This window comes from Pogoniulus pusillus, chromosome 38, assembly GCF_015220805.1.
Source record: "Pogoniulus pusillus isolate bPogPus1 chromosome 38, bPogPus1.pri, whole genome shotgun sequence".
Taxonomy (NCBI): Eukaryota; Metazoa; Chordata; class Aves; order Piciformes; family Lybiidae; genus Pogoniulus; species Pogoniulus pusillus.
The window spans coordinates 549,479-572,301 of NC_087301.1; the positions used below are offsets into that span (position 1 = coordinate 549,479).

General features: G+C 56.3%; 1 protein-coding gene across 1 annotated transcript in view; it reads left to right on the forward strand.

Moving 5' to 3' along the window:
- The window catches only part of IGSF9B (immunoglobulin superfamily member 9B), a 51,157-nt gene extending 28,770 nt beyond the window's left edge, over window positions 1-22,387 (forward strand). The window contains 10 exon segments of the mRNA XM_064173338.1: window positions 2,449-2,624; window positions 3,247-3,473; window positions 4,134-4,218; window positions 5,295-5,456; window positions 6,366-6,411; window positions 7,693-9,318; window positions 17,914-18,035; window positions 18,736-19,028; window positions 20,097-20,840; window positions 21,889-22,387. Of these exon segments, the coding sequence (XP_064029408.1) occupies window positions 2,449-2,624; window positions 3,247-3,473; window positions 4,134-4,218; window positions 5,295-5,456; window positions 6,366-6,411; window positions 7,693-9,318; window positions 17,914-18,035; window positions 18,736-18,959 (2,668 nt within the window). The 3' untranslated portion in view covers window positions 18,960-19,028; window positions 20,097-20,840; window positions 21,889-22,387.
- The last annotated feature ends 436 nt before the right edge of the window (window positions 22,388-22,823 follow it).

Genomic DNA, 22,823 nt, shown 5'->3' on the forward strand with positions numbered 1-22,823 from the left:
ATGCAACCTTTCGAGAGTGTGTCCTGGAAGAGCTGTGACTAAGCAGAAAATGTCTCTTTGCTCTCTGGCTCCCTGGAGGTGCTTAAATCCCAGCTGAGTTCGTGACCAGGCACTGTGTTATGCCAGCTGTGTCTGAGCCTTGTGAGGCTTTGCTCCCATAGCTCCTGTGCCAACCCATGCCCAAGGGTCCCACCTTCCCATGCTGGAGCTTGGCTCAGCCCTGCTGGATTTCTTCAGGGGCAGGGGAAGGTGAAATGTAGCTGCAGTGAGGCCGGGGTGGGTATTTTTGGGTTCTGCACTTGCTCATCTTCCTCATCTGAAGAGCTGTCTTTGTAAATGTGACAATGCTTTCCCTTCCCAGGCTTGGGCTGGCATTCTGCAGCCTTTCTTCTCTTTCCTCCTTCGCCCTAATTTGCCCTGATGGAGACTGCTGATAGAGTGGAGCTAGGATAGATGCTGCCAGTAATGATTCCTGCTGAGCTCCAGCCTGAGGCTGGACACTGGTGGGGTGGGATTTGATAGTCTGTCAGGAGATGGAAATGAGGGGGAGTGGAGTGAGCAGAGGGGGAAAGCAGAGCAGACCTTGCTCTGATGAAAATGTCCTTGGGAAGCAGTGGTTAAACCTCTCTGCTCTGAGCACGTGGCTTAGCTTGGAGGGAGGCAGCTGCTGCTGCTCTTGCTCTGCAACCTACTGCCAAGTTCTTGCCTTCATCAGGCTCTCCCAAATCCCACATCAGGGTTAAAGCCTGCCTCCAGGCAGTCCTAGCTGATGGGGGGACCTGGAGTGGGGAGGCAGAGACCAGTCTTGCCCTGACTGTAGGGTGTGAGCCATAAGTACTGGACTGCTCCCTGGGCCCAGGGTTCTGGGGTGGTGCTGGGTGTGTGGTGATGCTGGCCAGCCCTGTGTTTCCCTCCCTGCCTCAGGCAGAACATGGCTTTGCCGCCTGTAGAACTCCTGCTCTCGTCCTGCTTCTTTGCTTGCCGATGCTGGAAATGCAAACCCCTCTGCCCAGGGATTTCCAGGGCCCCCACTGCATCCTGCCTTCATACATGCAGGATGCATGCCCTGTCCCCAGGGCTATAATCAATGCTGCATGGACCCTTTCTGTCCCCAGCCTCAGCCCCTTGCTAGCCTGCCTGCAGCATCTCTGGGGAGAAGGGATGAGAGGGTGGTGGAGTTAAATACGACAGGGAAACCTGTGATGGGCTTTGCCACTGCCCTCCATGTCTCTGCTGCAGTGGTGAGGGATCCTGGGAACTGTAGTCCCAGCTGGAGCTGTGGTGAGGCTGTGGAACTGTAGAGGCTTTCCTGCCTGCAGCCACTCCTGCACAGCTCACCACCAACTTGCTTGGCTCCATGCTGCTGCTTCTCCTTCCTCACCTTTTGCTCTTTCCAGCAGCATCATTTCTCTGTGCTCCATCTTTCCCTTCCTACTCAGTGGATTTACCTGGCTGCATCCAGATGTAGCCCCTTCCCTGTGCAGAACAGACCATCTGCAGTAATCCTCCCCAAATCCCCACAGACATCCCTGAAACCTGCAGCTGAGGGCTGGGACTCCCCAGAGCCTCTCTCAACTTGCAGTATCATGGCAGCAAGGTGATGCTGTTTTGGAACATGGAAGCTCTTTCACCATGCTGCTTCCTGGCAGGGTTTTGGCTTGTGGAGGTGGCTGCATGCTCATCTGTGCTGGGCTTGCACTGGAATGGCTCTGGGAGCTTCTTTTTTTTTGCTGTGGGTTAGACTCCAGCAGTAGGCTGTGTCCTGTGCTCCCTGAGAGTGGCTCTGCTGCACTGCCAAAGCTGGGGCTGTGTCCTGGGCATAGCTTAGGCAAATATGGCAAAACAACAGTGATTTAGTTTGCTGTCTCTTGTGGGGTTGTATGCACAGGGTGACAGCTGAGAGAAGCCTGGCTCTGGCCTGGGAGCCGTGGAGGTATAGATGGGGCCAGGGCTCACCTGCTCCAGCCATCGCCCCTGTGCTCCAGCTTCCTCTTTATGCACTCATAGAACTGCTGCAGTTGGAAAAGACCTCCAAGGTCATCCAGTCCAACCTTCAGCTTAAGACCAACATGGCCATCAAATTATGCCCCAGAGTGTTTGTGGGATCTGATGGAGGTAACCTCAGAGCAGGGCTGTTGGCACTGCTTTTGTCCCTGACCCTGTTCAGGTGGTGCAGAGCAGAAGGGAGGGCTGATGGTCATGTCCTTGTGAGCTGAGGGATGCTGGCCTGGCATAGAAACAGTGCCCAGTGCCCATCTGTCCTTGTGTGTGCCATTCTCAAGCCAGCTGTTGGGTGGTGGGTGGCTGCCCCACGTCCATCCACATCGCTGCTGTCAAACCAAACCATTGCTCGGGAAGCTCCATTTTGCACTGGAGAAGTGACTGCTGCGCCTTTGTCTTCCCCGTCAAAGGCTGCTGCCCTGAGGATGCTCCCTTTTCTCTCGGCAGGATGAAGAGAGCCCAGTTTGGCCCCCATGACTGGCTGTCTCTCCCTGTGCCAGCTGGTTCCAGTTGGCTACTGGTGGATACCTTGGAACCAGAGACTGCTTACCAGTTCAGTGTCTTGGCTCAAAACAAGCTGGGTACCAGCTCCTTCAGTGAGGTGGTCACTGTGAACACTCTAGGTAGGTTCTCTGTGGGCATCAGGAGGGAGAAGGAATTCAGGAGGTCTTTGGGAAGATGTTGCCCTTTGCTTTGGTCTGTGTGCCCTTTTTGCTGCTGGTGGAGATGATCAGCAGCAGTGGCTTCCAGCCATGTAGAAGGTAGTTTGTGGAGGGTCCTGGATGAAGCTTGTAGACTTGGCTGGAAGCTCCTGAAGGCTTGTCCCAAGAAACTGTAGAAGAGCTGTGCTGTACCAATCACCTTTCAGCTCTTCCTGAAGTTCAGCTGGGGCCAGGAGGTGTTAATAGAGCACAAAATCACTTGCATGCAGCTGGGAGAGTGAGCTACCACAAAAGGCCTTGCGCTGCTACCTGCCTTGGGGCTCTCTCGGGAGGAGGTGGGAGGAAGCAGGAGGTTTTCCAAGGCTGTGCCCCTTTTCTTCGAGTCAGCTGCAGCACTAGAGCCCTGCTTTTTGGAAAGCCACTTTGCTGTCTCTGAGATGGGAGAGCACATGCCCAAGAGGTGGCTGAAACCCCTGGAGGGTGGAGTGGCACTACCCTGGCGGTCCCTGTGTAGACCTGCATCCTCTGTGCATCCCCTTGCCCCATCTCAAAGGTGTCCCTGTCCCATCTGCTCTGTCTCCAGCATTCCCTGTAACAACTCCAGAGCCTCTGGTGTTGGTTACCCCACCGAGGTGCCTAACAGCCAACCGGACACAGCAAGGCGTCCTCTTGTCGTGGCTTCCTCCTGCTAACCACAGCTTCCCCATCGACCGCTACATCATGGAGTTCCGCCTCGCCGAGAGGTGGGAGATCTTGGACGATGGCATCCCAGGCACCGAGGGCGAGTTCTTTGCCAAGGACTTGTCCCAGGTAAGCAGGAGCTGCCCACATCATGCCTCTGGTGTTGCACTACCTACTGCAGCTCTGGGGAAGCTTTTGCAGGGGCTCAATCCCTGTGCTGGGATCTTTAAGGAGATAGGTGGGAGGTTCTCTACACCCTCTACTCTGGCCTGGTGAAGCCATATATGGGATACTGTGTCCAGTTCTGGAGGGCCCTGTTCAAGAAGGGCAGGGACTTGCTGGAGAGGAGACAGCTAAGAGATACAAAGATGATGAGGGGACTGAACATCTCTGATGAGGAAGGGCTGAGAGAACTGGGGCTGTTTAGTGTGATGAAGAGCAGCCTGAGAGGGGCTCACTCCAATGCCGATCAATACTTCAAGGGTGGGTGTCAGGAAGATGGGACCAAGTGATGCCCAGTGACAGGACAGAGGGCAATGGGCACAAACCTGAACATAAGAAGTTCCTTCTTGAACTGAAGGGTGCTGGAGTCCTGGAACAGGCTGCCCAGAGAAGTGGTGAACTCTCCATCTCCACAGACATTCAAAAGCCACCTTTTTAGTTAAACCTGCCTTGGGACTGGATGGTCTCCAGAGGTCCCTTCTAAGCCCTACCATTCTGTAATTGTGTGTGATTCTGGGGGAGGATGAAGGCTGCAGTGGGGGATCTGACAGGTGTTTGGTGTTTCAGGACACCTGGTATGAGTTCCGGGTCCTGGCGGTCATGCAGGATCTCATCAGTGAACCCAGCAACGTTGCTGGCGTGTCCAGTACAGGTAAGGAGTGGCTCCTTCTATCCTCAGCTGTGGGAGCATCTCTGCGTCTGCAAGTACCAGAGCTAGCACTCAGATGAGCAAGTGACCCAGTGAGCAAGGACAAAGCAGCCCATTTAGTCCTTCCCTTCCCATGGAGTGTCTACTAGCACAGAGTGGCAGCTCAGCTCTGTGGCGTGCCTGGAGAACAAAGCTGCCACCGGGCACTGTGCAGCCTGCAAGTGGGAGTGAAAGGTGCAGAGAGGGAAATGTGGCACTGCAGTGCAGAGTCCAGGGGGAGAGAAAAGCTTTGGAACAGGAGACTGCAACATGCTGCAGCTCCTGCATCTACCCTGCACCCTGCTCCTGCTCGGAGGATGCTCCTCCGCGAGCAAGGGGCAGGTGAGGGGTATGTGGCTGTGATGGGAAGGGTGAGGGCAGCAGGAGGAGATGGGAATGCGGTGAATCCTGCTTCCATGAAAGAGCTGAGGAGCCACCCAGCTCTGCTGTGCGCAGGGCTGCATGCAGTGGTCTCTCTCTGCCCCCAAGTGGTACCAGCTCAGTGCAGAAAGCTGCCTGCTGCAGCCTGCCTGCTTCACAGGATCACAGAATGCACTGGCTAGGAAGGGATCCTCCAAGGTCATCTTGTCCAGCGCCCCTGCAGTGAGCAGAGACACCTCCAACTAGGTGAGCTTGCTCAGAGCTCCATGGCAGGGAGGTTGAAACCAAATGATCTTTAAGGCCTCTTCCAACTCAAACCATTCAGTGGCTCTATGAAGAGCTGAAGCACATTATGCTGGCACCCAAGGGACGATCCCTTGTGCTGTCACAGCCTGAGACATAGCTGCAGGTTGGTGCAGCTGTGTGTGCTCACACACAAATGTGGAATTGTCTGACGTGGAGGCTTCTTCCTCGCTAAATGCCTTGCTAGTGGCCTGCAGCAGTGCTGACTGCCGTCCCCAGGGGCTGGGTTGGGAGCAAGGTCTTTACTCGGCAGTGATCATTCCTGGGACCAGTTGCTGCGGTAGGCCTCTGGGGGGGCGGCAGCAGGAGGCGCAGGAGGTGTGTGCACAACACCTGACCACAGGGTTTTCCCCCAGACGTATTCCCTCAGCCTGACCTGACGGAGGAGGGTCTGGCCCGCCCGGTGCTGGCTGGCATTGTTGCCACCATCTGCTTCCTGGCTGCTGCCATCCTCTTCAGCACACTCGCTGCCTGCTTCGTCAACAAGCAACGCAAACGAAAGCTCAAGCGCAAGAAAGGTGAGCCCATCCCTGCTGCATTTCCTTCCTCCCTCCCCCTTGTCTCCTCTGGTTTCTCCTCCCTGGCTGTGTTGTGGTGGTAACCTTCTTCCCTGTCTGTCTCTTCCGTCCGTGCGCGTCCTCAGGTGAAACTCTGACTCCGTCCCTCAGCTGTGCCTGAAAGTGCCTGCGGTTGGGAGAGGCAGGGGGGGGTGAAGAGGCGACAGAGAAACTAGCCTGGGATTGCCGAGGGAGCTCTCCCACGTGGTGATAACTCCGAGAGCTGGGGGGAACTAGGGCTGGGGCATCCCCTGGGCCCCAGAGTTGGGGGGCACCACTCACCTCGTCGAGTTCCCCCCTCAAGCTGGGCTCTCCAGCCACTCCCTGCCTGACACAGAGTGGGCAGTGCCTGATGGCCATGCTGGGCCAGGGGCATGGAGACCCCTGCAAAGGACACTCTGCCACTCTGCTTCCCAAAAGCTGAGACTGCAGCTGCCATGCAGGAGCAACCAGCAGGGAATCACAGAATGTCAGGGGCTGGAAGGGACCTCCAAAGCTCATCCAGTCCAACGCCTTGCAGAGCAGGATCTCCTATACCAAATCTCACAGGAACATGTCCAGGCAGGTTTTGAGTATCTCCAGAGAGGGAGACTGCACAACCTCCCTGGGCAGCCTGGAAGAGGGCATCTGGGGAGCCAGAGAGGGCAGGGAATTGGCTCCTTCTCCTTTAGCCTGCGAGGCTGTGGCAGCAGGACAGGCAGGACCCTGTGACGGGAGCCGTTTGTTGTCAGCAACCATTAAAGCTCTGGAGCAATGAAACCTTGGCCTCTCGTTGAGTGTCTTTTGTTGTCCTGATGTCGAGTTTGTCCTGTCCGAGCCGTGCTGCGCCCCCTCAGCGTTCTCTCTTTCCCCTTTTTTATTCTCTTCCAGACCCTCCTCTCTCGATAACACACTGCAGGAAGAGTTTGGAGTCCCCGTAAGTATCCAGCTTAGATGTGGCACTGTGCTGTGCGTCTTCGAGGTGCCTCCTTCCTACAGTTGTTGCAAGGCTCACATGAAAACGTCTGACCTTGTTTGATTGCTCCTGAGCAGTTCTTTCGTGTGCTCCCTGAGCTTATGGGAACACAATGATTCACAGGAGGTGAACGAGCTCTGGAGCAGAAAGCAGCAGGGGCAAATGCAGCAAATTAAGCTGAGATGAACCCTTTGGATCTGTGGACATTAGGCCAAAGCTGGAGTTGGCTGGTGGAGCTCAGCTACATACCCAGTTGGAAGGGGCTCCTCAGGAGAAGGTCTAGCCTGATGCAGACAGGCTCCTTCGCACAGGCTCGGTGGAGTTCCTGGGTTGTTTTCTCCTGGTTCTGGTCCACCTTTGTCATTTCTCTTCCCATGAAGAGCATCCCACTGAAGCTTCTTTCCACATGTGCCCAGAGGTGGTGGATCATGGTGCTGCAGTAGCCATGGCTCCTTGCAAAGCCCATCAAATGCATTTATAATGGGAATATCTTCCCAGCGTGAACAGGAGAGTCTAAGGTGTGGACGCCTCATGCCTTGGCTCCTGGACCCTTGTAGGATGTTCTGGTGCTGGTGGATCTTAATCTTGCTTCTTTTCGCTTTGTCCACTGCGCTGAACCGTGCCAGCACTGTCTCTGTTGAATCTGCTGCTGCCTTCTGCTTTTCAATTCTATTTGTCTGAGGCTTTCCAGATAGAGCTGAGTGAATCTTCTGATGCTCTCTGCCTTTTGAGGCTTTCAGCCTTGAGTTTGAGTGTTGAAAATCGGGGTAAAGGTTGATGTGAAATGATCCATCAGCATCTCCAAGTGAGATACTGAGTTGTGTGGGAGGGGACACTTGCTTGATGTCCCTCCTTTTGGGGAATTTCCGGAGTGTGGATAGCTCAGGTGAACGTGGGAAACCTTTGAAGGAGTTGGCAGGGAGCTCTGGATCTGTCTTTCATCTTGCGGAGGCTGTGGAGCTTGTCGCAAGGCACTGCTCTGAGCTGCCTGTCCAGAGGGGATGCTGAGTGTGCTGAGCTCTACTCCCGAGGAGCAGAGATGATGGACACCGATGCTGGTCCTCTGTCCTGTGCTGCAGCCAGGCAAGACGCTGCTGTCCTGGTCAGCCCCAGCAAATTTCTCCTGGCGGTTCCTGGTAACACTTTGTTTTCTGGACCTGCCTGGCGGTTCTTCTGGGCAAGGAGACCTCTTTTCTCCTCCGGGTGACTGTCCCCTCTTGGTTTTTCTTCCCTGTGGTCCAGGTTGTCTTCCGGCAAGGTGAGTCCCGAGAGCATCCGCACGCTCCGTCCCCCCTCAGAGTCCTCTGACGACCAAGGGCCCCAGGCCAAGCGGATGCTGAGCCCCACCAAGGAGAAGGAACTCTCCCTTTACAAGAAGACCAAACGAGCCATCAGCAGCAAGAAGTACAGCGTCTCCAAGGCGGAGGCCGAAGCCGAGGCCACCACCCCCATCGAGCTCATCAGCCGCGGGCCAGACGGCCGCTTTGTCATGGACCCGGCGGAGATGGAGCCCTCCCTGAAGACGCGGCGGATCGAGGGATTCCCCTTCGTGGAGGAGACGGACATGTACCCCGAGTTCAGGCAGTCGGATGAGGAGAACGACGACCCTGTCGTCCCCACCTCTGTCAGCGCCCTGAAATCCCAGCTCACCCCTCTGTCCTCCAGCCAGGAGTCCTACCTTCAGCCACCAGCATACAGCCCCCGGTTCCACCGGGCGCTGGAGGGTCCCGGCGCCCTGCAGGCCACTGGCCAGGCCCGCCCGCCGGCCCCCCGGGCATTCCACCACCAGTTTTACGGTTACCTCAGCAGCAGCAGCCCCGGGGAGGTGGACCCGCCGCCCTTCTACATGCCAGAAGTCAGCCCGCTCAGCTCGGTCATGTCCTCCCCGCCGCTGCCCCCCGAGGGGCCCTTCGGACACCCCACCATCCCCGAGGAGAACGGGGAGAACGCCTCCAACAGCACGCTGCCCCTGGCCCAGACCCCCACGGGTGGCCGGTCACCCGAGAACTGGGGCAGGGCCGAGTTCCCCTTCGGCGGCCTGGAGCCAGCCCCCGCGCCGTTCCCCCACCAGCTCCAGCCCTGCGAGGCGGCTGAGGGCGCCCAGCCTACCGGCTGCCTTCCTCGGGGGCCACCTCCCTCCTCCCTCCAGGTGGTCCCCGCATCCTACCCGGGCATCTTGCCCCTGGAGGCACCAAAGAGCTGGACCGGCAAGTCACCCGGCAGGGGCCAATCCTCTGTGCCCACCACCACCAAGTGGCAGGACAAACCTATGCAACCCATGGGATGTCAAGGGCAGCTAAGACATACCAGCCAAGGTATGGGCATACCCGTGTTGCCTTACCACGAACCGTCCGAGCCCGTCGGCCCCAGCGGCACAAGCACATTCAGCCTGGACACCAGGTGGTACGAGCCCCAACCCCGACCTCGGCCCAGCCCTCGGCAGGTCAGGAGGGCCGAGCCCAGTTTACATCAGGTGGTGCTACAACCTTCGAGGCTATCTCCTCTGACCCAAAGCCCCCTCAGCTCCCGCAACAGCTCCCCGGAGCTGACCGCCCGCGCCCGGCCCCGCCCGGGCCTCATCCAGCAAGCGGAGGTGTCGGAGATCACCCTGCAGCCCCCCGCGGCGGTCAGCTTCTCCCGCAAGTCCACGCCGTCCACGGGATCCCCTGCGCCGAGCAGCCGGGGAGGCAGCCCCAGCTTCCGACCTACCACCGCCTTCACCTCCCTGGCCACCGGCTACTCCAGCTCCCAGGGCTCCTCCCTGCCCGTGGATACCATGGATGTTTTCGGAGACATCCCTTCCCCGGGGAGGGACGGCGAGGAGATTCTCCAACCGGAGCCGACATCCACCACGGTAGCTGCTACGGGGTAAGTGCGTGAGCCCCGTGGTGCCCCCCTCCCCAGCCCCTTCCTGGCTTCCCCCACCCTGCCTCACCTGCTCCCTCTGACTCCCTCCCCACCATCGCCATCCCAACTTGTAGGGTCTCTCTGGGCGTGCTGCAGCATCCCTTTTGGAGACGGCGTCCTGCAGGCTTTGCTAGGCAGAGGCTGGTGCCGCGGGCGCGGGTTGCATGGCCGAGAGAGCTGGGATTTAGGTAGGAGACCTTCCCGGCGCTGGCGGCATGATTGCCTCCATCCCGGCTGCTCCCGTGGGAGCCGGGAGTGCCGCGGTCGGGCTACGGGCCGTCTACCAGGCAAGCAAAGACCTGGCTCCCGGCTCGCCTAGGTAAGTCCCGGTGTCACCGGCGGTTGTTTCCTCTTCTAGCTGCTGGCTCTTGGCTTTCTTCGAACGTTAGGGCCGCCGCCGCCGCGCCTCTGTCTTCCTCCTCTTCCTCCCCGCGGAGTCTAGAGAGCTTTAATGCATGACAGAAACAGCTATCACGGTCACCGCCCGACCTGCAAAAGGGATGCTGCAGCCCCAGGACGCGGGCAGGGAGAGAGCTCAAGGACTTAGCCACAGCAGCAGCATGTCAGGAGAGGAGAAAAATAAACAAAACCATAAAGTAACCCCAGCGGAGATCGGGAGGCTGCCGGCACGCTCAGATCCTGCCCCAAAGAGGGATGTGGCTGCAGTAGAGAGTAGCGGCTGGTTTTCCAGGTACCAGGGTTGCTCCAGGCAGAGCGTCTCTCTCTCTTTCTCTCTCTCCCTCTCTCTCTCTCTCTCTATTTCTCCTCTTTCCGCCTTTCACAGCACCTCAGACCCCGTAGCCGTGCTTCCGTCCCATCCTTTCGTCTCGCTTCATCTTGGCTTGTTGTCTGGAGGGGTCAATCCCCCCCCACACACCTCCTCCAACTCTGGCTTGTGGCAGAGAGGAGTTGGGGTGGGGGGCCCGGGGCAGCCAGCCCTGCCGAGCCGGCGTGGTCGGAGGCATATGGAGAAGTGCTCTGGGGAGGGGGGAGGCAGCGATTCACCTCCGCATTTCACCCCCGCCCTCTGGTACCTGGAAGCGATACGGCCTTAGGAAGCTACCCCACGCAGGGGAAGGAAGGAGGGCTCAGGGGAGAGGATGAGGAGGCTAAACGAGCCTGAAAAGGATTTTTGTGTGCCTCTGGAAAGCACAGCTCTGGAGTGATGCTAGTTGAGCACCTAGACCTTAGGTCCCCCGGAGGAGACCCAGCTGCAGGCCAGCTCCATGTTAGCGCAGTGCTGTTGTCTGTGCTTCTCCGCAGTGTATCCATCCGCTTCGTCGATTTGTTGGTTTGGTTTTTCTTCCGTTTGTTTCTTCTTTTCTTGTTTTCCTTCCTTTTTCTCTTCCGTTTCTTTCCCCCATTTCTTCTCCAGCCTCGTTTTCGTTTTGTGTTTCGGTTTGGTTTCTTTTCCCTCCTCTTTTTCCTTTTGGAGTTGTTGACGTGCTGATGTGTTGCGGAGCTCGGCTCCTTGCGGGTGTTGATAACTGCTTTGTTTTTGATTAATCTCAGCTATCTGGGCAGTGTTGTCGAGACAAGCTTCTCCTCAGCTCAATAGGTAAGGGTGATCCATGTCCGAAAGGATGGTGTGGGCGCTGTTGGAGGGTGGCCGGGGAGCGGGGCATGAGAGGGGACTCCAAAGGGGCTTTTCCAATACCATCTCTTCCTTTAAAGGGGAATAAGGAATCGGAAAACACTAGGAAACACCTCTGGATGCAAAGTCTCTGTGGCTTTTGGGTTTCCCCTCCCAGCAGCGTGCTGCTGCTCCCCTGCCTTCGGGGAGGCGCTGGGGCTGGAGAGTGGTGGCTTCCTGCTGGGGTTTGGGATGAGCCAAGCTGCCATCTCCCCCCGTGGCTGCCCTCTCATCTTGGCGAGTGGTGAGCAGGTGGCACCTTCATCTCTGGTGGGGCTGGTGTGGTGTGAGGGTTGTGTGGTGTCAAGGTGGGGTTGTCCTCGACAATCCAAGCCAGGAGGAGCTCATGGCCACTCCCTGGAGCCAGGTAAAACACTCGTGTCTGGAGCAGCCAGCTGCAGACAGTGCTTTTGGAGTGGGGCTCCAAAAATCAGTCTCCAGTTACAGTCCAGGACATGGAGAATTTTGTTCCCATTGGTACCTGGATCTGTCTTTCTTTTCCATCAGTCTCTTTAGTCATGGAAGTTGGGAGAGGTATTCCTTTCAGGGTGGTCTGTGTGGTTGGCAGCAGCATAACTACAGTTGCAGGCTGCTGGTGAGGTGTTTTATGGTTCCCATCACAAGTGCACTTGTAGTAAAAGCTGAACTGCTCCTTGGAGGAATCTTTAGGACTTCTTCTGGCCCAGTTGTGATTAAACAGCCCTAAGCAGGCCTTGAAAGGCTGTCCTACGAAAATATCTCGTGGGCTGCCTTCTTGAGGCTGGCTTCCTAGGTGGCTGTGGGCATCCCTGGAACTGGGACAGAGTAACCAGGAGATGGTTTTCAGACCTTAGACACAGGAACTGTTACTAAAACTGCTCAAGGCAGGCAGGATCAGAGTCATTCCCTATCCCAAGGGCTGGGAAGGCTTGGCCCATTTGGCTGCCAGCCAAGCTGGTTATGAAAGGAGAAGTGGGACTGGAGATGGGACCCTTTCTTGTGCATGGCCATGCCCAAACTTCCTTATGCAGGTCTTACAAACACTTAGCCTTGGGTGGGAAGAGTCATGATCCTGGCTGATGCTCCCCTAAGAGCCTGAGAAACTTTTTTGGACTGGAAAAGGGACTCATGAGAGAAAGCTGAGATGCCTAAAGAAATCTGGTAGATGTTCCCAGGAGAAGAGAGTTCCTCCAGCTGATCTGGAGGCTTTTCCTGAGGTGGGGAGAGCAGGAACGGTGAGGAAGGATGCTTGGGTCATGGCAATAGGAACAGGTCCAGATGTGTGCTCTGTGGAGGAGCCATCCTCTTGGCACAGTGAAGTCCCTCGGGTCTGCAGCCAAGGAGCTCTGGAGTGCTTGGCCACGACCTTCTGTTTTATCCCTGCTAACCCCAGAGCAGGGTGTCCCATGTGGAGCAGAGCCAGCACCAAGCCTTGGGCTGTGGCAGACTTGTCAAGAAATTGGGAAGCCCTCAGGTGAGGACGTGGCTGTTTGGGCTTTTTCTGTGGGGTAGCAGAGGTGAGTCCAGGCTCCTGTCTGGGTTTGCCGTGGCTCTTGCACAGATCCTGACTGGCTCCTAGTGCTGGGTGCCATGGCCTGAGGTGGTTTCAGAAGTCCCCTCGCCTAGCTGAGGAGCAGCCATGCATCCTACTCTGGGGGTTGGAGTCACCGGAGCAGCTCCAGAGCCATTATCCCAAAAAGGGGAAGCCAGGAGAATAAATCTCACTTTAATGAGCCAGGAATCCTGTAAAGAGCCCAGCCAAGTAATTTCCTGGTGATGTGGGGTCATAAAATTGTCAGTGCATGCGGAGCCCAGGGAGCTCCTGCCAGAGCAGCCAGATCTCTGCACTGCAGCAGTACAACCTGAGAGGAGGAGATGGAGAGGCAGTGTCTGAGCTTGGCAGTGGCTGCAGCAGGATGGCTTTTGCTGGTTGAAGGTCAGGAGGTTATTACCCATGGGCACAAGCTGTTTTCCCACCTTCTCTTGGGATGCAGTGCTCAGTGATGCATCTTCCCACAGGGAAGAATCATAAATTCATAGAATGGTTTGGGTTGGAAAGGATCTTAAATACCAACAAGTTCCAAAACCCTGCCATGGACAGGGACACCTCCCACCAGCACAGGTTGCTCAAGGCCTCATCCAGCCTGGCCTTGAACATCTCCAGGGAGGGGGCATCCACAGCCTCCCTGGGCAGCCTGTGCCAGTGTCTTCCCACCCTCACTCTCAAGAATTTCTTCCCAATCTCCATTGTCCCTCCTCCTGTCACTCCCAGACCTTGTCCAAAATCCCTCCCCAGCTCTCCTGTAGCCCCCTTCAGGTACTGTAAGGCTGCTCTGAGGTCTCCCTGGAGCCTTCTCCAGGCTGAGAGGGCTCTCATCTCCAAGTAGAGGGAAACCCAAAAACCACAGACAAGGCACCAAGCTCCCATGGCCCTCGGCACCACAGCCTGCCTTGGGTGGCCTCCCCTGGCCCCTCCCTTGGCAGGGCTGCGCTGCCGATGCCGCCGGGGGTCGGGGGGCTTGGGCGCGGCGTAGCGTTGGGTGCCGAAGGGAGCCAGGCGTGCGGGAGGAGCAGCAGCCCTCGCTCCCAGCTTGAAAGAAAAGAGGTTCCCCTTTAAAGACTGTCCATGTGCTGACCCTCTGCATGTCTTTCCTGCCTCCTCCCGCTCAGAGAGGCTGTGACTCCGCTGTCTGAGTGTGGTTTTCTTTTCTTTCTGGATTATTATTATTATTGTTTTGTTCTTTTCAGTCTCTTTAGTTTACTTCTATAATTTCTCGCTCCTGTTTTTCATTTATCTGCCTCTCTTCCCCTCCCTTCCCCTGTGGCACTATCCCACTCTTCCTCTCCAGTCCAGCCCCTTTCTCCTCGCCCTCTCTCCTCCCCACTCCTCTCCCGTCAGCATGGTGAAGTCCATGGTGTAGGTGAGTTGTGGTGTCTGCAGAGCCGGAGAAGGGACTCCCTTCTCTGGTGTGCTCCCTGCTGTGACCAGCTCCTTCCTCCCTCTTCGCAGTGCCTTGGCAGCAGCTCTGGGCCAAGGGGCTGGCGCTGCTCTGTTTCTCTGGTGCCTCTCGTGCTGAAGGATCTCATGCACGTGGTGGTTTCCAGCATGGAGGCAGCAGGCAGCTGCCTCTGAGCAGAGGGAGAATTCCAACTTGCAGGACATCTCACAGGACTTGACCTTGAGATGGAACCTTATGTAGGCAAATCAAGGTCTTTGCCTGAGGAAGATGAAGGGTTGAAGGACACAGCTGCTGAGACACAGTGGGCTGTGGTCCAAATGGATTCTCTAAGAAGTCCAAGTGGATGCTCTAAGATGTGCAAACTATTCCTAGATGGCAGTGCCTTGACTCAAGGAGAAGAGGAGTCTGGGCATGTGCATTGAGACCTCCAGGAGGTGAAATACATGTATTATGCCCACGAATCTCCTGGACCCCCCTTTATCTGGGCTCCCCCTTTTTGAGTGGAAAGATATTAGAGATACTTTCATGGGCTGAGAACTGCATTTGAAGAAGAGCAGCTGATATGTGTTTGGGTTGGGTAGCTTTCTCCCGTAGCTACCTCCTCCTATTCTGGGGCCTTCGGAGGTCCCTCAGTACCTTCGTGGCCTCCAGACCTTTCAGAAGGACTCAGACCCTTCGGAGGGACTGTCCTTCAAAGACTTGTGGAGAACTGCTGCTCTGGATGTTTGTGGTGCCTCTCAGAAGGGTTGCATCTGGGATTCATCTGTGCTTCTGGAAGCTCCTTTGCTTGGCTCTACATTGAAGTCTCTAGAAGACATTTGCCTGCTTCTCCGAACCTCTCGTCTGTTGGCACGGAAGATCTCTCTCATGCATGGGCAGCTGCCCAAAATGCTAACTCTGGGGGCAGGAAGAGGCTTTTGGCTGAGCTATAAATGAAAATTAATTGGAAGGAGTTGGAGTCCTTTGAAGAAAGAAAGGGTGGGTAGAGCAGATAAAATTTGGCTGGCAGGCAGCTTCATTTCGTCCTGCTCTGGAGCTCCTCCTTGCCAGAGGTCAGGCAGCGTTTGTGGTGCCACGTGGGCTCTGTTTGTGTGTATAAACACAAGTCCAATTACAGGGAACTGGTGGAAATGAGCTGCAGGCAATTTCCTCCTAATCCCTTGTGTAAATCTGTCTATAATTTTGTCAACGTGCCACAGTAGGATCTTCTTAGAACGAAAAAAGACTGGAAAGAGCAAGAGCCTGTTACAAGTTGAGCTTTAATGATGTTGGCAGTGTTGGCTGGGTGGTGGGAACAGACAGCAGAAGGCAGATGTTGACTGGTGGCAGGACCATTGAGCTCTCACGTATGCAGGACTCGGCACGCCTGGGCTCCATGGGAGATGGAGTGGAGTTGGTCACTGTCAGCATTAATCACAGGAATCAAACATCATCTTGTCCAACCCCCCTGCAGTCAGCAGGGACATCTCCACTAGATAAGGTTGCTCAAGTTGGCCTTGAATGTCTCCAGGGATGGGGCCTCCACCACGTCTCTGGGCAACTCTGTGTGAAGGTAATAGATGTGCAAATCACAGAATGGTGGATTTAAACGGGAGGAGCCTGCTACTGACCATCCAAGCAGGAACCACTCCAGGGAAGTCCATGCTGGGGGCCCTTTGGGTCACTGTGCTCTTGCTCCAAGCCAGCATGTGCCCAGGTTGTCAGCACTGGCGCAGCTCAGTGTGTAGAGCCCCAGCAGAGCTTGGAGCTGCTGCTCACAGCATCTCTCCAAGGGGCTGGCTGCAGCTGAGAAGAAGGCACTGAAGCACTGCGACCGTACAGGCTGGTGAATGCCATCTTTGGATGCTGCCAGCTTATCTGATGAGTTCCTTCATCTTCAGCTGATGTGCTGCTCGGCCGGGAGCTGGAACAGAGGCTCTCCAGGAGCAGCCATGCCTTGGTGTCTCTGTTGTGATGGGAAATGATGAAAAGAGCTTCTCTCTACCCAAGTCTTTGCATTTCTGTTGCATCTGCTGTGTTCCAGCTGCTCTTCTCTTGGTGCTCTCCAGCGCTGCCAGCAGAACTGAGCAGCTCTGCAATCACACTCAGCTTCAAAACCAGCCCCATCTGCTCCCCGTGGGGCAGAAAATCCCTTGGGAGCCCTTTGCCTGTGCCACTCCAGCTGAAGTGTCAGATGTAACACATCGATGTCAGTGTGCTCTCCACAGTGGTGGCAGGTGTGGGGACTCACAGAGGAAAACCTGAGCACTGTCTTCAGTGCTCCACCTAAAGCACAAGGGAGGTGAGAAGCTCCAAACCCACCTCAGGTGGACATTGTGTGCCACAGCCCAGGTACTTGCCTGTTCCCTGCTGCTCCCACCAGCACTGTCAGCGTTTTTGCAAGACCAAATGGGGTGCACCTTACTGACAGACCAGGAATGAGGTGGATGAGTTCAACCACAGCTTTTTGGTGGCAAAGCAGGAGTCTGAATGTATTGATGCTGCCTTCTTGCAGTCACTCAAGGTGACTCTTCTGCCTGCCCATCCTGCTGCCTTGAGAAGAGCCAGCGGCTCGTGGGTTTTGCCAATCTCTGCCCCAGTCATGGAGACCTGAAGATGCAGGAGCTGCCATCAGCACTGTCCTCTGCACAGCTGTTGTGAGAAGGTTTGGTCACTGACCTCCAGTGACCGAGTTGAGGGCAGAGGAGGGTCACCTCCTTTGCACAGACAGGCTTGTTAGAGGCTGGTTTAAATTTTCAGGCTCTGGAGAGAAAAGCCTGCCTTCAGGTGTTGCCTTTCTTGCCAGGAGAGGTGTGGATTCTTCTCCTGTCATCTCTGGGCACCTTGTGTCCAGGTTGCTCTGTGGTGGCTGATCTTAGGTGGCCATTTCCTGTGACCTCTGCTGCCTTGACTCAGACTTCTTCTGTAGCTTTGGGTGTTGGTGCAACATGGAGGGATGTGGAAGTAAAATGGAGAGGGGGAAGGAAATGGGAAAGTAACAGAAGGGGAGGGATGCTGGGATGAAATAGATGGGAGCTGGACCAGCCACTCTCTTAGGGAGGTTTACCTCTACTGCCGTGCTCTCCACAGCAGTCACACTGCCTGATCCATGGATGGAGACACCAGGTACAGTGAACAAAGTAGAGCAAAACCCCAAACTTTCCAAAGGGGAGGCCATGTAACCTTGAGCTGCTTCTTGCAGAAGACTTACTCTGCGTCGAAGTCTGGGAAACTTAGCACTTAGAGCTGCTGCAGAAAACACCCCTTGGCAAGTCCCCTGCTTGTCCCTCACAATAAGAGCTTGTCAGTGTTTCCATTTCCATGTCCTGTCCTGCAGGGCAAGAACATCCAGTCCAGCCTCGGTGTTGAGGAGTTGTTGTGTTTGTCACTTGCAGCAGGGACCGGGCAGGAGGTGCTGCTCCCGGCCGCGTTGGCGTCTGCCAGTCCTGTCCCTGTCTGTCCTGTGGCCCTTGGTTGGTTTATTTTCGGCTGTGGGAGCGTGGCGGGGCAGGATTCTGCCTCCCTGCCGTTCGTGTTGTCTGCCTGGGTGGCTCCTGGTGCCTGTCTCGGTGCTGCTGTGCCGCTGCTGCCTGTCTCTTCCTCTCTCGGTCCCAAGGGGGTTTCCCACCACTTCCCAGAAAGACCTTATCGGACATAGGATCTGCCCCGTCCGTGTTTTGTTTAGCAGTGCGGGCACGGCAGGCAGGTGAGCTGCGCTGCCCACGGCTCTCCGAGGGGCCAGCGTCGGACGCTGCTGGCAGGTTTGGCCAGGAGGAGACAGGGGCACGGCGAGGACCCTGTGCACGGCAGGCTCTGGCACCTCGCTCCCCCCAACCCTGCGCTCCAGCGCGCCCGGCTGGCCTTGCTCCCTCGGCCGCAGGCTTCTCACCTTTCTCTTTTCCATGGCAGAGCTGGCTGGGGTCGGCCACTGTCCCGCCGGGGACACCCAGAGGCCTGAGCGTGGCCGAGAGCCGCTGACGGTGCCTGTCTGCTTTTCCTTCCTAGAAAACGTCCATCTCCACCCGGGGACGCTGCTGCACCTGAGAGGCTCGAGGCTCTGAAATACCAGCGGATAAAGAAGCCCAAAAAGTCATCCAAGGGCTCCTCGAAATCCAGAAAACAAGCCAGTGAGTGCGAGGACCTTGCTGTCCCCAAGAGCATCTCCTCTGTCCCCTCGTGGGCAGAGCTTGGGCAAGTCAGAGCTGTCAGGGTTGGAAGGGACCACAAGGTTCATCCAGTCTCAACTTCCCTGCTATGGGCAGGGACACTTTCCACTAGGTCAGGTTGCCCAGAGCCACATCCATCCTGGCCTTAAAAACTTCCAGGGATGGGGGCTTCCTCCCTGGGCAACCTGTGCCAGGGTCTCACCACCCTCATGGTGAAGAACTTCTTCCTAACATCCAATCTGAATCTCCCCTCCTCTAGCTTGGATCCCTTCCCCCCAGCCCTGTCACTACCTGACACCCTACAAAGTCCCTCACCAGCTTTCTTGTAGGCCCCCGTCAGGTACTGGAGGGACACAATAAGGTCCCTGCTGGCTCCAGCATCATGAGGGATGGATGCTGCCCTCGAGGGGGTGGCTCCTTGGGCTGCTGACCCGTGGGCTGTCTCTTCTCTGACCCTGTTGCACTTCCACAGACCTCCCAGCTCTGCCGAGGTGTTTTATGAGTGCTGATTTTCCACCCGCTGCCCAGCTCGCTCCTTTCGTGCTAAGCAGCTGGATTCAGGGCCAGGCATGCTGCACCCTCGCTTTTACAGCACACAAAGCTCTGCCTGCTGCCACCAGCTGCCAGCTCTGGTCCCATCTGCCTTCTCTCCCTTCCCCAGATGGCTCTGCCTCCCAGGTTCAGCACCTTCCCAGCTCTCAGGTACTGTGGCCTGACGAAGCTGTCTGCCTCCGCAAGAAGAAGAGACACCCTCGTCAGGACCCCTTCGCCCGCCTCTCGGCGCTGAAGGACGACCTCTGCCACCGGCAGCTCCCTGAAGACCAGACAGCCATTCTCAACAGCGTGGACCACGACGACACCAGTGGGCATGCCACCCTGCTTTAGCCCAGAGCTGGCCTGAGAAGGTTAAACAGGAGAGGGTGGAGGGAGCCAGCGCTGCGCCGGGGGCTGGAGGTGATGGGAGAAGCTGGGGGGGACACACTCCTACACTGCCACATCTACTGGGGAGTTTGGTGGCTCGTGGTGGGGATGAGCTGGGGAGACCCTGGGGCAGATTGGAGGCGACAGAGAGGATGCCTGGAGCTGGGCACTCCTTGGATCCACTTCTCTCCTCACCCAGATGGGAGTAGGGTGGGAAGGGGGAACGTTGCACCTGGGTTTTGGAGAAGATCTCTGGGCTTCGGAAGGCCTAGATGGAGCTTTTGACATCTGCTGCTGCAGTGTGTGTGGGCAGAAAGGCTGGGGCTGAGCAGCTGGCCCTCAATCGCCGGAAGAAATCAAACGGCACAGGGTGTAATTAATTGACAAGGAACTAATGACCCAGCCGTGCCCTGGTAATCCCTCCAATCTGATTATGATAAAGAACACCACCAAAGCATCCCAGCAAAGCTGTAATTGTCCAAACCTCCCTGCCTCCCCCTTCCCAGCCTCCTTTCACGTGAAGACAACAGCCACGAAACCACCCCCCTGACATCTTCCCTTACCTATATCCCTGAAAGGGAAAACCAGAAAGACCCTGAACCTCCATGTCTGAGACACGAGAAATCAGTTTGTGTTGTCGAGGTGTAACCACCACTGTGGGAGCAGGCAGGTGTGGCACTGTCTTCATCCACGGGTGTGGTGTTCTCCCCCCAAAATATGCTGTGTGCCAGCTTTGCCGGGGGTGGTTCTGCTGATCTGTTCCTGACACTGTCTCTGGCTGGTGAATGCTCTCCAGCACTGTGTGGCAATGTGATTTCTGACTTGGGTAATGTTTGCCATCCTTGCCCATCACTGCAGAATGGGGAGATGCTGCCCCACAGGTCCTGCAAGTGGAAAGGGTCCCAAAAGTCTCCATAGGTCTGGCCCCCCAAAAACCAACCCTCTGTCAGCAGCGGGAAGAGCGGCTGGCAAAGCCCCAGTTCTGCAGCTGGGGAGGATGGCTCCTCACGGCCACTGCAAAGCTGAGCCTGGTGTTTGGTGTTATCTTTACATGCCTTGCTGCTGGTTTCACTGGTTTTCCCCTTCTTTCTCCTGCTCCAGCCTGGCCGTGCAAGGCTGTGCCACCGCCAGGGTCGTGTCCTTCCTCTTTGCCCTGCCCAGGAGCCCTGTGGTTTCCCCCTTGGTAATGCTGTTCTAACTCTTCACCTGAATGTATTTCCTCTTCTGAGCACTTCAGGCAGGTGGCTGATGGTTTTCTGGATTGCATAGGCCTTTTTTCTTTTCGGGGGAGGGGGGGGTTGCTGTTTGTGTTTTGGTTTTTTTTTGTGAGCAGGAAAGCTGTAGTCCTGTCTGGGAACAGCTGGGCTCGCTCTCCTGCTCTGCCTCCACTCTGACTGCGTGGCCTTGGGCAAGTCACTCAAACCTCTCTGTGCCTCAGTTCTCCCATCTGTAAAATGGGGATAAAGTCATATCTGAGCACTTTGGACAAGCACTGGGTCACCTCCAGACCGCAAGTGCTGCCTAGATGCTGAGTGCTAATACCAAGTGATCCCTCCTTGGAAAACACTTAGAGAAGTTTGTTTGTTGTTGGGTTGTTTTTGTTTCTGTTTCGTTTGAAGTGGTAATCCCAACCACTGCATCCAGGTTTGCACACTTCTTCCTCTGCGGTAAAGTGCTAAACCCTCCAGCCTGCCTGGGAATAAAAGCACCAAGTGTCTCCTGGTGGATATTCCTGCTTTGAGTGGATTCAGGCTGTGGAAGAAGCATCAGCAGAATCCAGGAGCCTGTAGGCATGGGTTTGCCCCGGGCTCTCCATTTGCATAGGAAACTTTTGTTTATTCCCAGGTAGGATTGCCAAGAGATTCTCTGCAATCTCGCCTTTAATTCTGCTTTGCCTTGGTTATTGCTCTTGCTGCTGGGGTGTTTGGAGCCAGACGTGAGCTCTCAGCTCGGCTGGTCGGGACGCAGCGCCCTGACCACACCTCGCTCCCCGGGAGCTTTTCGGTCGGAGCCTGTTTTATCGCTCTGCCTCGAAACATCTGGGTTTGGAGGTTGTGCTTCCTCTTCCAGCACGATGCTCGGGACCCTCCCCTGCCCACAGCAAGCAGAGCAACCGCATCTTTTCCAATCTCAGAGCCTTCACTTAGGTTTGAACCACTTGACAAGGAATCCTCCAAACCGATCACGAGCTCTTGGCCGGCTTTAACAGCTCCGTGTAGGTGGTCTTCAAACCTCGAGCAGGTTTGACTCGGGAAGGAGGGGAGGGTCTGCTGGAAATGCCTCTCTCTTTCCGACCCGCACCAGGGCTTTTCATTGAGTACCTGACCAGAGTGACCTGATGTAACCACCCTCAACCGTCGGCGCCAGAACTCGACTTGCTGACAGTGTGATGCAGATTTCTTTTGTTTGAGTGTGTTTTAGGGCTGTCCCTAGAACCTGCTGGGATCTGAATTGATTTAATGCCATTCACCCGCTCGGCAGCGGGGAAAACTCTGCCTGGCTAAACTTCGGCTCGCCGGTACCTCCAACGGCGCGGTACGGCCGGCCGGGCTGCTCCCGGCGGACAGGTGACAACCCAGGGGGCTGCCCCGGCCGGGGGGAGGTGTGGAGGCTTCCTGCCGGCCCTGCCGCGGCTGACTCGCTCTTCCTTTCGCTCGCGTTGCCTCAGCCTCTCTCCAAGGAGGTTGCTTTTTCATTTGAGTGCTATCCCAACTAATCCTGATGCCCATTCGCCTGGGCAAGGCTGTGTCTTCAGGCTCTTGAGGTCGCTACCTCGGGACCGTGCCCTCATCCCGTCCTCAGGCGCTCTGGAGGACTTTGGAGCGCAGGGAAGGCTGATGGAGTGCGCCGGCTTGCTGGGTCAGTCTTTTTGAGAGTTGTTTTCCTTTTGCAGGTGTTTTGAGCCGCTGGGGCCCCCCCTGCTTTTCATGGTCTTCGACCTTTAAAGGCTGGAGCCGCAGCCCTCTCTCTTTCAGCCGTGTACCTGCCACGCTGCTGGAGTGGGGAATCCCGCCCGGGCGCCTCCTGGAAGCAGCTCTTCCCTAAAAACCATCCTTAACTCCTTCCCCCGCTAGACCGAGTTACCTCGCCATAGACTCGGGCCGCGCTTTGGCAGACGGGCTCCCGCTTGGCACCCTCCTCGCTTCTCCCAGCCCTCTGGCTTCCGTTCAGGGGGTCGCTTCCTCTCTCCTCCCTGCGGACCTGGGACATCGAAGCTGTGTCAGATGATGCCAAACGCTTCCCTCATTTCATCCCTGTTTGAACTCCGTTTCGCTTTGGTGGTTTGCAAACACAGCTGCTGCTGCTGCTTTCTTTTTTTCTTTTCCTTCTTCCCCCCCTTCCCCTTTTTGTTTTTTGTGCTGCAAAATATATCTTGATTTTTATCTCCCTGGGCCAAACTCTCTTATTTTGTGAGCTTGTCTGAGGTAGATGGCTCTTGCTTTCTCAGCATGCCATTCCTTCTTGCACCTTGCCAACCTGATGCGTTTCCTTAGATCCCCCTGGAAAATCCTGGGCCGTGGTGGGAGAAAAAATGCCTCTGAGCCACAAGAATATTTGTCCCTGGGCTCTGATGAGGCCTCAGTGCGAGTGGGCACCAACCCAGCTTTGGGTGGTCCTGTTTGTGAGGTGGTCATGGTGGAGATGCTCCTGTGCTGTTGTGGGTTTGCAGGATTCAGCCACCCTGAGCTGGGGGAGGTAATGTGGATAGGTAGGTACAGGGGTGCCACTGAGGCTCTTTGGAAAAAGGGGCTGGTTGTGGGGTGCCATCCCTAGCACCCCCTCCATCAAGCCATGCCATCCCATGGCAGAGCTGGTGGGGCAGGGTGA